General features: G+C 39.1%; 2 protein-coding genes across 2 annotated transcripts; one reads left to right on the top strand and one right to left on the bottom strand.

Annotated features, from left to right (window-relative positions):
* The first annotated feature begins 42 nt into the window (after positions 1-42).
* On the top strand, positions 43-8,825 carry LOC137265760 (L-seryl-tRNA(Sec) kinase-like). The gene is made up of 5 exons (XM_067801208.1): positions 43-233; positions 4,415-4,988; positions 6,905-7,100; positions 7,814-7,983; positions 8,551-8,825. The coding sequence occupies exons 2-5, from the start codon at positions 4,433-4,435 to the stop codon at positions 8,745-8,747; spliced, it is 1,119 nt and encodes a 372-aa protein (XP_067657309.1). The 5' UTR covers positions 43-233; positions 4,415-4,432; the 3' UTR covers positions 8,748-8,825.
* Positions 8,826-8,999: 174 nt separating this feature from the next.
* LOC137265761 (oxaloacetate tautomerase FAHD1, mitochondrial-like) lies at positions 9,000-13,198 on the bottom strand. Its single transcript, XM_067801209.1, has 3 exons — positions 13,032-13,198; positions 11,218-11,314; positions 9,000-10,665 (listed from the first exon to the last, which is right to left on the bottom strand). The coding sequence occupies exons 1-3, from the start codon at positions 13,103-13,105 to the stop codon at positions 10,177-10,179; spliced, it is 660 nt and encodes a 219-aa protein (XP_067657310.1). The 5' UTR covers positions 13,106-13,198; the 3' UTR covers positions 9,000-10,176.
* Between the last annotated feature and the right edge of the window lie 510 nt (positions 13,199-13,708).

Below are 13,708 nucleotides of genomic sequence, written 5' to 3' on the forward strand. Positions count from 1 at the left end.
AAATGTATTTTCTACCAATTAGATTGCCCGTACTTAAAATGCGTAAAACACGCGAGTACGGAGTTGATTCTAACATGGCGGCTTCCAGGTGTTCACACGTGTGCTGATTGGCGTAGATCTGTCAGTGGAGACCTGTCATATTTATGTAAACAAATGGACACTTCATTGATTGGTTGTCTCTGCTGTAGAACCCTTCATGTACACGATTACTAAACAGGCAATCGTGGTGTTATGTAAGTTTAATAAGTGTAACTTAAGCTGAAAAGCTGGAAATAAAATTTAAGCGAAAACCATATTTTGAAATGGTCACTAAATCAAAGGTCAACAACATATAGATAAACTTGCATTTTGCCCAGTCAGACAGTCACTTTTCCGTGAATTTTCACGTAAACTTTCACAAACGCTAAACTCTTCAGTTAAGAGTGAACATGTCTTAGCGTAAAAGTTTTAATGCAAGCAGGTCAATCCGGCATGTTTAAGAACATGTTATAATAATCCCTTCTAGTATTGACACTGACGTAAACCGTTACAGGACCTCCTGCTGACCAGGACGAGGTATTGTACACTAACTACTGTTGACTTGAACGCAAAACCATACACTGACCAGCTGTTTAAAACACATATCAATGCTCTGTTTATAACTAAAAGTGAAACATCAGAATGTACACTCACAACTACTTGTGTCCTGGACACTCACCAACCAAATGCAAATCCAGAAGCAGGAGTGCTACCCCTTTGTCCTGAAACTTTATTGAATGAACCATGAAAGTGAGTGAAAATGAAGTGTGTATCCACCCTTTCTCAACAGTGTGCACGCCCCCTTTCTCAAAAAGCTGTATCCTCCCCTGACTAACAACTGGTGTCTAACACCCATGACGGTCCTGGGTAGAATAGGCCTTCAGAAACCCATGCTTGCCACAAAAGGCAACTATGCTTGTCGTAAGAGGCTCGCTGGCTTTATTGACACATGTCATGGGTTCCCAATTGCGCAGACTGATGCTCATGCTGTTGATCACTGGATTGTCTGGTCAAGAACCGATTATATACGGACCACTACCATATAGCTGGCACTTACACACTCAATCACTGGTGTCTAGGACATTATGTTAACATTTGTATAGCGCTAATATCCAGCTCAGCTGCTAAAGACACTTTGATTTTCCCTTGATTTTTGGATGTGAATGTGTTGTGGCTCAATCAGCACCATATTGACATCATATTATCGATCTCAACTCCCCGGTGTCATACAACACTTGCAGTCATTAGGCACTCCAAGTTAATGTGGCTTTCCCATCCTTAGGAAATCCAACATACACTCACCAACCACTGGTGTCTAGGACATACACATTTGCTGTTGCTAATTTTTTAAAGTAGGACCTATTGTCAAATGCCCTCTCATAATAAGGAAAATGATCCCTTTCCTTGTTAGCAGGGATTTATCCAACCATAACTGATGTTACTGATTTATCCAACCATAACTGATGTTACTGATGTGATAGTTTAGTCAAGAGGACTTCACTGACATTTACAGGTTCTGTAAAGCTGCTTTAATCATTGGCCTCTCATTACTCTGTTAGATACCATGTCAACAGACAATGTTATAATACTCCTGATACACAATACAACATCATTTTTTCCCCATTTTCCTGCCAAGGGTTCTTTATCAGAATGGTGGTTTACTCAGTGGATGAAGTGTTAGTCAGTCTCAGTGCTGAATATTTCCTTCATTGAATCATGCATGAATAGCTTCCCAGTTGACAGTACTTTGTCTATGGCATGAAGCAAGTGATTGCAATTGTGTGGTGCAACCCGGTCAGTAGATCAATGGTTGTGTCGTCATGATGGCTTTGGGCATTTCTTGCCATTGTGCAATGACATGGTTACCAGTTGTTGTGTTGGGTTACTTCAGTTCTCATGTTATTTAGTACATATCAAGAAAGGTAATATCTATTTTTGATGCTGATACTTGCGACCCTGTCCAAGTCAACACGTAGTTCAAAGGCCATGGTGCCCTTACAATGTTTAGTCAAAACTCTGTGTCAGAGTTGTTTCTTGGCTCAGTGACAAAACTGAAGACTTGTTTTAAAACAAATGGCTGATTTGCATGTAAATGATACTGATTATCTATTCTGTGATATATATCTTTTTGGGCTATTATGTCATATAACACTTTCTCAGCATGTACACTTGTGACTTCACATCTATTTCAATAAAGAAGTGTGTCCAGTAATCATTGTTCCTCTACATGACAGATGAAAATACACTGAATTCTTTATCCATTCAGGCAGCGATATCAAACACAAGGTCTTTACACATAGATTTTACAGTGTACTTTTGGTTTTATCTGCAGGTGTCTTAGAAATGGGTTGGTATTATAGTCCCATCAGTCCAGTCTGTTTCGTATTTGAACCAATCAGAATGCTGCTTTAGGTCCCACTATGTTATATTTTTATGTTGATACACAAGCACCATTATCAGGTCATGGTCAGTAGACCCGTGAAGGTCCCGGGGTAGAATAGGCCTTCAGCAACCCATGCTTGCCAGAAAAGGCGACTCAGCTTGTCGTAAGAGGCGACTAACGGGATCGGGTGGTCAGGCTCGCTGACTTGGTTGACGCGTGTCATCGGTTCCCAATTGCGCAGATCGATGCTCGTGTTGTTGATCACTGGATTGTCTGGTCCAGACTCGATTATTTACAGACCGCCGCCATATAGCTGTAATATTGCTGAGTGCGGCGTAAAACTAAACTCACTCACTCACTCATGGTCAGTATTTTGTGTATTCTGTGCAGGCTCAAAGCTACATTGTATACAGTGTAGGTTGTGTGATTGAACTGCTGAGTGGTACAATATAGCCTCACAGTATCTTGTCTGAATTACAGACCTGTGCCAGAAGTATTCATCATTTGATGTCATTGCTATAGACTTAATTTAGTGTAGCCTAAATAATTTTCTTGCATTTGTTTTTCTTAAGATCCGCATCAGATTTTGCACATTTGTGAGGAATCAACTTTTCCACAATCACATAATTTCTGTTAAATTTTTCATTGCTTAGTTATCGAATGGCAACAATTTAATCAACAAATGTACATTGCTGTGAACGCCTTTAACATGGCATCCTATGGGATTGTACTTCATGAAACCAAATATTAGTTGATAAATGTGATGTCATAAGTTAAATTTGCTGGAGAATTGAACTGAAATTGTGTGCTCAGAGTAGAGATGATTTCAAATTTGCCTGTCAAGTTTGATAAAGATGCATCCTGAACTCACTTCATGAAACATTTTTATGATACACTGAAATGTAACAAATGTTAAATCTAGGATTACAATTTCTTAGAAAAGTACAAATTCGAATACTTTTTTATGAGTTGAATCTGACGTCTGACTTTGTGTGCTGGCAATTAGGTGCCTGAGTCTTGAGAGTGTGGGTTCGAGTCCTGGATGGGACACAACTCAAAAACTGTCCTAGGCGTTATACTCTACTAAGAAAGTATAATCCCAAATTTAACATTTTGGTACATTTGACACCTTTCTAAATGGCATTCTGAAGTTACACCGAAATAATGTGTAAGTCTATGGAAATGGCGTCAAGTGATGAATACTTTGCCACGGGTCTGTATCAACAATGTTCATGTCTCTTGTGATTCTCTTGCCATGACTTATCTACAAGAATAAATGAGTGAGTGAGTATGGTTTCCTGTCGCTTTAGCAATACTCCAGCAATATCACGCGGAGACACCAGAAATGGGCTTCACACATTGGACCCATTTGAGAAATCAAACCCAGAAAATTGTTGAATGGTGATCACTGTATCCACTAAGCAACCTCACTATCCCTCAAGAATAAATGAATAACATGATATCGTAACAAATGCTTACACATAGCTCAAACCATGTAAGAAATCTTGATTAGATTTGGGCCAGATTAGATCATCCCATGTCACTGAGTATATACTGAAACAGATAATTTATTTCTGATGCTAACACAAACTACTCTGGCTGTCCCAGTCACCACATAGTTCAAAGGTCATTGTGCCCTGACAATGTTTAGTCAAATCTATGAGTCAAAGTTCTTTCTTGGCTCACGGCCAAAACTGAATATTTATTTCAGGGCACATGGATTTGCAAACAAATGTTAGCGGATGTGCTTTCTGTCATATATCTGTCAAGGCAACACAATAGATGATGAAGATGATGATGATGATGGTACAGCGGGAAATTTTTGACTAACAAAAAACAATATTCATTTACTGATTCTACAAAAGTTCAAGTGGAACTGGCATTTGTTTCTGATGGAAAGGGAAACTCATTCACTGTGGACAGTAAATGTCAATGTTTGACAACTGTTTTAGGTAGTATTGTTGTTTATGTAGTTGTATTTGAGTAACTAAATCCTGTTCCTTTACATTTCAGTGTCCCCCTGCATTGAGAATGCCAGGATGTATCATGGTGATGTGCGGTCTGCCAGCCAGCGGGAAGACAACTCTGGTGTCTCAGTTTGTTACCTCCATGTCTGAAGAATTCTCCTTCCATGTGGTGGACTATGACAAACTCATGCCTCCTGACACAGAGAAACAGTTGATACTCCAGAGCGCTCAGGCTGAGGATATTTCTCTGTGGAAGAAGTACCGAGGAGCAATTGTTAGTTGTGTGGACAGACTGTTGGACGAGGTGAAGGTGTCCCAAACAGAAAATGAACAGGACAGGCAGGCAGACACACATCAGGCAGACGCACATCTCCTAGACACACACCACAAAAATGTACATCACACAGACCCAGTAATTTATCAACCAGAAGCTGAAGCATCAACACTGTCAGACAAGTCCATTCAGACAGAACAAGAACAATCATTATGGCCACAGTTTGAACTCAGCCTTGGCCTAGAAGGAAACAGAAATGGCCACAACAGTCAAATGGTGGTTGTTATTGATGACAATATGTATTACAGGAGTATGAGATACGACTATTATCAACTTGCCAGAAAATGTGAGTTTTTCTTTCAGTGTGTGAACGTTAAAATAAGGCTGAAAAAAGGAATTGACAAATTTTATCTGTGAGAATTGCCTGGTACCTGTGAAGCAGTAATTTGTAATTTTCTTGACAGATGAAACTGATAACTGAATATCACTGATACCAAGTAAAGTGCATGTAAGTTGTGTTCTGTGCCTCTTGGAACAGTAATTCAGTTACATCATAGTTGGTCAGCTTCTAGCAGAAGAAAATAGGTTGTAAAGATTTACCTGTTTAGGTGCAATCCAACAACACTTCTTGGCCATAAACCAGCACTTGTAATCAGAAGGAATCATGGACGACATGCAATAGTTGTGGATTGTGTTCACTGCAGTTGTTAAATGAGCAGAGTGAGTGAGTGAGTTGGGTTTTGTGTGCTGCTGGTTTTGGAATATCACAGTATGGAACACTTGAAATGTTGGCCTGAAATGCTATCCCACCACCCCAAGATTTGAATTATGAATAGAGGACAGTAGAAACAAAAGCTTGTGAATTATTGATAAATTCCTGGAATGCTGTTTCAAAGGCATTTAGAAGGTGATGGAATAAACTAAATATGCTTTATGGTTCAACGTCTTTATTATACAAGGTCACAACATTTCAAGACCATTCCTAGTCTCTTCTTCATGTGACGTACAGGTTAAACTAAAGGGATGTAGTATATATACACATAACAGTAGACAGATACCAAAAGGGTAACAGTATATACAGGTTTCTATTAATTGATGTACAGGCTTTGATTGATTGATGTACAGGCTTCTACTGATTGGCGTGCAGGCTTGTATTGATTAGGTTAACGAGTTACAGATAAAGAAGTTTGGATAAAGGTTAGTCCCTGAGGATAAGGTGGATCCATGCATTGGGTAGGTAAACACCAAAGTCTCTGTTGATTGAGGGCTTGTTCCACTTGATTGCAATGGCTTCTAGGAGCTTACATCTTTTGAAGTCATTGGCATTCTTAACTAGTGTTCTTGTGTTGTCCCAAACAATCTTATGATGGGGGTTATGCATGATGTGTTCACGTACAGCAGACTTCTGATCCAAATTCTGAACTGATGTTTTGTGTTCTTTAAACCTGACAGCCAGTGGTCCACCAGTTTCTCCAGTATATGTCTCTTTACAACTACATTGGATCTGGTAGATACATCCTGCTGGATTGTTGCATTTAGGTGTTGTTGGCCCGCATTCATTAGCTGATAGTAGTGTTTTCAGGTTGGTCTCACTACGGAAGGTGACGTCTATTCCTGTTGTTTTCTTGATGAGACGGCTGATGCGATGACTTATCTGGCCATGGTATGGTATGTTAATTATAATGGGGGAAGGTTCTGGTTTAGTTGACTTGGGAGTTTCTTTCAGGGCCTTGGTTATGGTGTTGCTGACAAGATGGGGTGGGTACTCGTTTAGGTCTTGGAAGATTGATTTCAGGTGTTTTAATTCGCTGTGGGGACTGTCTGGATTGCAGACCGCTTCTGCTCTTCATGCCAGGGTAGCTACTGTGCCTTTCTTGATCTGGGGGTGATGGTTGGACTGGTGATAAATATACTGATCCGTATGTGTTGGTTTACAGTAAACACTGGTAGCTAATGGATTGTTGGCATCGATGGAAAAGAATGTCAAGGAAGGGAAGCTATTGGTGTGTTTCTTCTTTGGCTTCTTTGAGGGGTATATTGGTAAATATACCCCTACTATGTCGTAGCTGACTAACGCTTTTGTCACTGGTCTTATCTGTCTACTGTTATGAGTATATATACTACATCCGTTTAGTTTTACCTTCACCTCACCTGAAAAAGAGACTAGGAACTGTCTCGAAATGTTATGACCTTGTATAATAAAGAAGTTGAACCATAAAGAATATTCAGTTTCATGGAATGCTATTGTATTTTTCATGTCAGATGGTCTTGGATTCTGTGAAGTGTATGTTGATTGTCCATCTGACATGGCTGTTGCCAGGAACAGAGAGAGAAACCTTGAAATGGTGGAGGAAAATGTCATTGTAACCATGGCAACAAAAATGGAAGTTCCCGATTGTGCATCATACCACTGGGAAAAGTATTCAATATCAATCACACATGATATAAAGGATGGTTGGTAAGTGGAAAGTAAATATTATAGAACATTCTAGTCCCTTCTGACTTTTACATATCTCTGTGATCATTCTTGTCGGGTAATTGGTTAGCCCAGAGACTGAATATGTTTGACACCATCACATGGACTCTATCCTTGCTTACATCACTGAGGAACAGAGAGGCAGGAGTGTGACAGTCTTGTACAGAGATGTATTGGTTGGATATGTCTTAACCCTATCAGGGTTCAAATAACGGGTCACAACAGTTGTGTAGGTTTTTCACCTCTTTACCTGTGCTTGTGGATGTCCTCAGAGGGGTACACCTCAAGACCTTCTTTGAGAGGAAGTTTAGAAGTTGTATCAGTGAAGAAAAACAAAGACATGAATCAGTTCAGACTGTCCCCCCCACATCAAGCTGAAACATAGCTGGTCATGTGTCATCAAGTGATGTCACTGCTTTGCCTGGCACAATCTGGGCTTTTCTTGGAGAAGTTTCACACCAAGTTGTAAATGTGTCACCTCACCTACCTAGATATATATGTGTTATATTTACGTTCAGGGGAAATACAGGATAATACAAGTGGAGCAGTCAGTGGATGGTTGTTATATTGGAATTTCTCTCAGTTACATAAACCATTTGTAGATATTAAGGTCAAAAGCGGTCTGTTAAAATAGCCTTTTTTGCACGTATTTAAATGCAGTCAATAAGTTAATTCTGTATCTGTGTCTCTGACAGTTGTAGGATACGGAGCCTGGTGGAAGCAGCCATCTTGGATCCAGTTCAGGCTGTTGTAGAGGATGTGGCAGGGAAAGAGGAGAGTCGCCGCCGATGCTCAGAAAACGTCATCCACCAAACTGATCAAATCCTCCGTAAACTGCTGGCAGCTCACATGAAGAGAGCTAAAGGTTGAGGAAAAGAATCTCTTTCAACATTTATAACTGGTTTATGTATTACTTCCTCTGACTTGAGTATCCATGTTCAACTTCAGCAGTCCTCTCATTTCATAACTAGTGCAGACTAGTACATGAAGCCATGCATTCATTTCACCTGACCTTACCCTATCTTCAGGTGAAACTAGCAAGGTGACACTACATCACACTATTTGCAAAATCGGAAGACTAGATTAATGTAAAAGGTGACTATGCTTGTCGTAAGAGGCAACTTACGGGATCAAGTGGTCAGACTCACTGACTTGGTTGGCATGTCATTGATTACCATTTGCGCAGATTGATGCTGATGCTGTTGATCACTCGATTGTCTGGTCCAGACTCGATTATTTACAATTTGCCTCCACAGAGCTGGAATATTGCTGAGTGCAGGATAAAACTAAACTCACTCACTCACTCACTCACTCACTCACTCACTCACTCACTCACTCACTCACTCACTCGATTAATGTAACTACAGGTAACAGTGAAATATTTTCCAAATTCTGAAAGATGCTTTCAGTGGTTTTCATTTATTTGTTGCAGAGCGACAGCTGTCAAAAGCAGATTTAAGAAGTTTGTCTACAAAACTGACAGAAGTAAAGTCCACAGTACTGACTGAGATGAGGTCAGGGCTTATAACCTTTAACATGGAATCACAGGATGCATGTAAAGATGAAGAAAGTGAACTCTTTCAGTTTGTGAAAAGTCACTTCAAGTCAAAACTAGCTCTGACGAGCTGACCAGAGATTGTGTGATATTTTCATGTATTGTGTAAAGCATCTCTGTGATAGAAATATAAAGTCATTCCGAGGGATAAAGGAGCATGTCACATTTTTGTGTGAAACAGATAAACAAACCCGTTCTACCGAGTCATGGTCCCCATGCACAGTAAGGGACACAGATGTCTGAGAGGTCAAACCTCAAAAGTGTTCATTGTTTTCATAACCTCTTACGAATGTCTTCTAGAGTTACTTATCACAACACAACATTAGTAATCATTTAACTTTTTCATTTATTTCATCAACAGTGAAAAACATGTAAGCTTCACATCCTGGTTATCTGTATGAATCTGAGTATACACCTATGATGTTAAGTATTTACGCTGTTTCAAATTATTACTGTAATTACAGGCACATTCTTCAGGCAACTACCGGTATTCAAAACTTTTGCCAAATATTCCATACTGTTTACAAGGTACTGCTTACATATGAACTGATGTATTGTAAAACCAATTTGTTACATTGAAATTTTAACATTATTGTCATGAGTTCAATAACTGATACAAGTCAGTGAAAACTGGCGAATTCTTTACAAACGCTTACACCAAAATAAAGATGTCAACATGCACGATACAATCACAAGGTTTGCATTAGGTTCCCCAAGTTAGTGGAAAAATTAATCTTCAATGTAAACATATTTATATTCATAACATATGGTGAGTGTAACAGCATTTTGCATGAAACAAAATACCTCTTCCTCCAAATGCAGCTCTCCGTTGGTGACAATGTCCTAATACTCCTGAACTGTAGCATTGATTCTAGGAGGCAATACAAAAAGGCGATTATGAAATACCTGTGCAACATTGTATAGACATTAGAAGTTGACATGTATTGATCATTTATATGATTGGTCACTGGCACAGGGGACTGATGACCTAAGATTGTTTATATTAAGGTGGAATCTGATCTCACCAGCCAACAGTGGGTTCACCTTACAGAGATACTGAGATTGTCTGTTATTGGTCCAACCTCAGTGACTCCCAGTAATAATGTTGTGATCAGCAAATGCTGTACTAACAGAGGACACAACTCTCACACACTGGAGCTAAACTAAATCTGGATCAACAAGAACTCTTACATTGTAACTGCACTGTAAAGTAAGTTTGAATTCATAAGGAGGATTGAGTTACAATTGCTTTGAAACTTTCCAACATCAGCGTTTGCATGATTACACAGGAACATAGGCAAGATAAGTCCACTTTGGTGAAGTTTTCACTGGACATCAGGTCGTCACGTCACCTATATACTTAATAATTACATGAATTCATTTTGAAACTCCAATTACCACCAAACACACTCATCAACTCGTATTCTGAATCAGAAAAATCAACACATCCACTTAATAACAAATTTCTGCATAACATACATCAGGTTAACACTAGAAACAATCTCATCTCTTCTGCACTGGGAATTTTATGGTGGATATATTTCCTATTCCTGCTTCCATTACGTCCCCTTCAACCACAGGCCCAACACCAGAGGGCGTGCCAGTCAGTAGCAGATCACCAGGCTCTAACGTGAAAAACTGACTCACGTAACTGATCAGATATGGTATATTGAAAATCATGTCTTTAGTATTTCCATCTTGACGCTTGTCACTGTTGACATTCAGCCAAAGCTGAATGTTGTTCGGATCAGGGATTTTACTTTTTTCAATAAATTCACCAATTGGACATGATGTGTCGAATCCTTTGGCCATGGTCCATGGCTGCCCCTTCTTCTTGGCCTCCTCCTGAAAGTCCCGAGCGGTCATGTCCAGCGCTAACACATAACCCCCAACGTACTTCATGGCATCAGGTTCAGCTACATCACATGCTTTCTCTCCAATTACAACGCCAAGCTCCACTTCATGATGTAATGAGCTACATCCTTTGGGAATCTGAACAGCAAGAATACAAGATTAACCCATAATGTACAAGACAATACAGACAAGGGCTGTAACAATGCAGCAAATTATCGATTTAGTCTCCCACAGCAATTAATGGATGGCAGAAACGAAAAACTATTGATGCATCAATAGTATGAGTGACTATCAATATAGTTTAGTGATTCACAACATACACAAAGTACAAGATTCATTCTCTTGGAGTTATCTGCCCCTGTGACCTCAAACATGACTGTTTACTTGATCTGCGATTCAAGTTTCTTGCCAGTTATCAAAAGACACTGAAACTTCTTCAACTTGTTTGTATTTTCATATAAATTGTACATTCATTTGGGAAATGACCTTAAATGAGACAACTCAAGGAGAAAAAAATTACTGCCATAGTATCGCAAGAATATCAGTGTAGCAAAAGTATCTTGCAATAAACTACTGCCATCACAACAGTTGTTTCACCCTCAGTAGTCACTCTGGTATTGACAGTCTGGAAAATAAGCTTTACTAAAACAAGACTTTGTCTTTAAAAAAATACATTTACTAATACAGTACCTTCACAGCATGCCCAGTTGTCACATATGCTGTGGTTGGCTTCAAGAACAGGATCGGTTTCTTGGGTACAGGATTGCCCAGCTCTGCAGCATGCTCACTGGAAAGATTGTACAAACACTCATAACAGTACCTTATGTTAAGTTTTCTGTTGTCAAATGTTTAAATTCTCTTTTGAGCCAAAAATAAACTGTTTCGTTAGCAACAAACACTAGAGTTGTTAGACTGGTGCTGCCTGCATTGTGCCTTGTGAGCCACTGCAGAGTTAGTGAGTGAAGGTAATTTAATGTCACAACTGGTGATATTCTAGCTCCAACATGGTGGTCAGTAAATATTCAGGTCTCGGACTGGCAAATGGTGAGTTCTTGTCTATGGGACAATAAGTGTGTACACTATTGGTGTGTGTTGCTGTTGTAGGTTAGACATTTAAGGCAGACCACACACTGATACAAGTCATCTGAAACAGCATTTTGCAAAAAATATATAGTTTTAATGCCTAAATTTGGCAACAGACAGGACTTAAGAGATTAAATATACTGAATATAGAAAACCTTAACAACATAAATGTAATAGTGATGTTCATACACTTTCAATGTTACAGAGGAGACTACAGTTTCATTGATAACAGGACCAAGGAGTTAATGCTAAGGCTAGTGCAACATTACTGCATTATAGCATTCAATGTAAAAATATCTATGAATTATGGGGGGGAAGATCTGTTCAGAACAAAAGAATTTCTTCTTCTAGTTTGTGTGACAAGGGCAGTTAGTTTTTATATCCTCTTATAATCCATATATGCAAAATTAATAATGCTATATTGGATCATCTTTATTATGTTGAATGAATGACAGATCACAAGGCTGCAATCCATAGCCTCGGATGTGAATTGCTCTTCATAATGTTTGGAACAATATTTTATTTACTTGTCAGCTGAATTAAACTGAAATACTAACAAAGCAGAACACTGGTGTCATTTCTCACTGAAGTCAGTGAGCATGTTTTTTGTTCTTACAGACACTGGAACATATGTAGAACAAATAGTGGATGTAAGTGAACAACAAGGTTTTACCTTGCCTACAAAACTGGTGGTTGAGATGACTCCCATTTATAATTACATGGGTCTTTGCAAAATATCTGATGATCTTTGAAGCAATGAAACTGTAAACTCTAAAGACAGTGAATTTGTTATGGTAAATATTGTTGTACATCCACATTTGGCAGTACTGAACACAAAAAGACATTTAGACACCATCAGAGGATTCTGTCAAGGCAAGGGGATGTAACTCTGACTCAGGGCTGGTTTGTGGTATACTTCCTACACAAAGTTTCTCAAGAATACACTACTTGTCTAATAAGTGAGTGAATTTTCGTTTATTGTTCAACAAAGCAACAAGGAAAAATTTCTCTGGAAATACAAGACACCAAATGTAGCAGTTCTATTGACATGGTCGACAGTGGACAAAGTGTTTTGATATTGGCGCATCAGCAAGAGCTAATTTTCACCCACATCTACACCACTGGACTCTGCACCATGAAAATGGGTCATATCTGTGAGGTATCTCGATCTACCATTGAACAGGCCACCATGCATACATGTTTACAACAATATACGATGCGCGCTTATTTGATCATTTTTACTTAGCATTAAACCACAGAAGAAACTTCTATGCTATTTTCACCGATACGCAATCACAGGAGTACATAAAATGGCATTTAGCTGGCTGAACAAGGGCAGATCGTGGTTCTCCGTGCTTTGAGCACACTTAGTAGTGTACCATAGTATTCAAGAGCAATAACTTGGCACTAATTATGTTTACCTGTAGTTCCTACCAACACAAATTATCTTCTTGCCATACTCAAAAAATCTGGCAACTTTTGTTGCATTCGACATAATTTCACAAATGGAACGTAAGTTCTTAAAATACCAGAATAGGCGAAACTCTGTGAGCAAACCATCGGTTAGAGTTATTCACCCTTGATCAGTATCGCGTTTCTAAATTAGAGTTGCCTCCCTTATATCACGAATGGGGTGCCCATGGCATTTTGGCCTTGTGGGAAGATATGACAGTTATTTCGCATGAAATATATTGAACGTGTTATCAGAATGTGTTAAAGTAAAAATCTTCATGGAACTGAAACTTGTAAGATGCATTTTCTGATCTCAGTAGTCTGGTTACAACTGTTTACAAAACTTTGCAAGACCCGAAAAGAGCACACAAGGAAGATTTCATGATTAATGGAATGGAAAGTCTTCGGCAAACCTGTGTTGTAATGTTTGATATTAAAGATACCCGGGCGAGATTCTCTATCTACCACCCAACTTTCTCTTCATTTATACACCAAACACTGAATAATAAACACTACAAATGCATGTGCGCGTTTTTGTCTGCGCGCATGCGTTTGTCGGCATGGTGTGTGTACTTTACTGTCCTATCAAACTTCAAATACATATCAGTAACCCAAAGGTCTGATTATCACTCAGCAGCCGGCATTA

Source organism: Haliotis asinina, chromosome 15 (assembly GCF_037392515.1).
Source record: "Haliotis asinina isolate JCU_RB_2024 chromosome 15, JCU_Hal_asi_v2, whole genome shotgun sequence".
Taxonomy (NCBI): Eukaryota; Metazoa; Mollusca; class Gastropoda; order Lepetellida; family Haliotidae; genus Haliotis; species Haliotis asinina.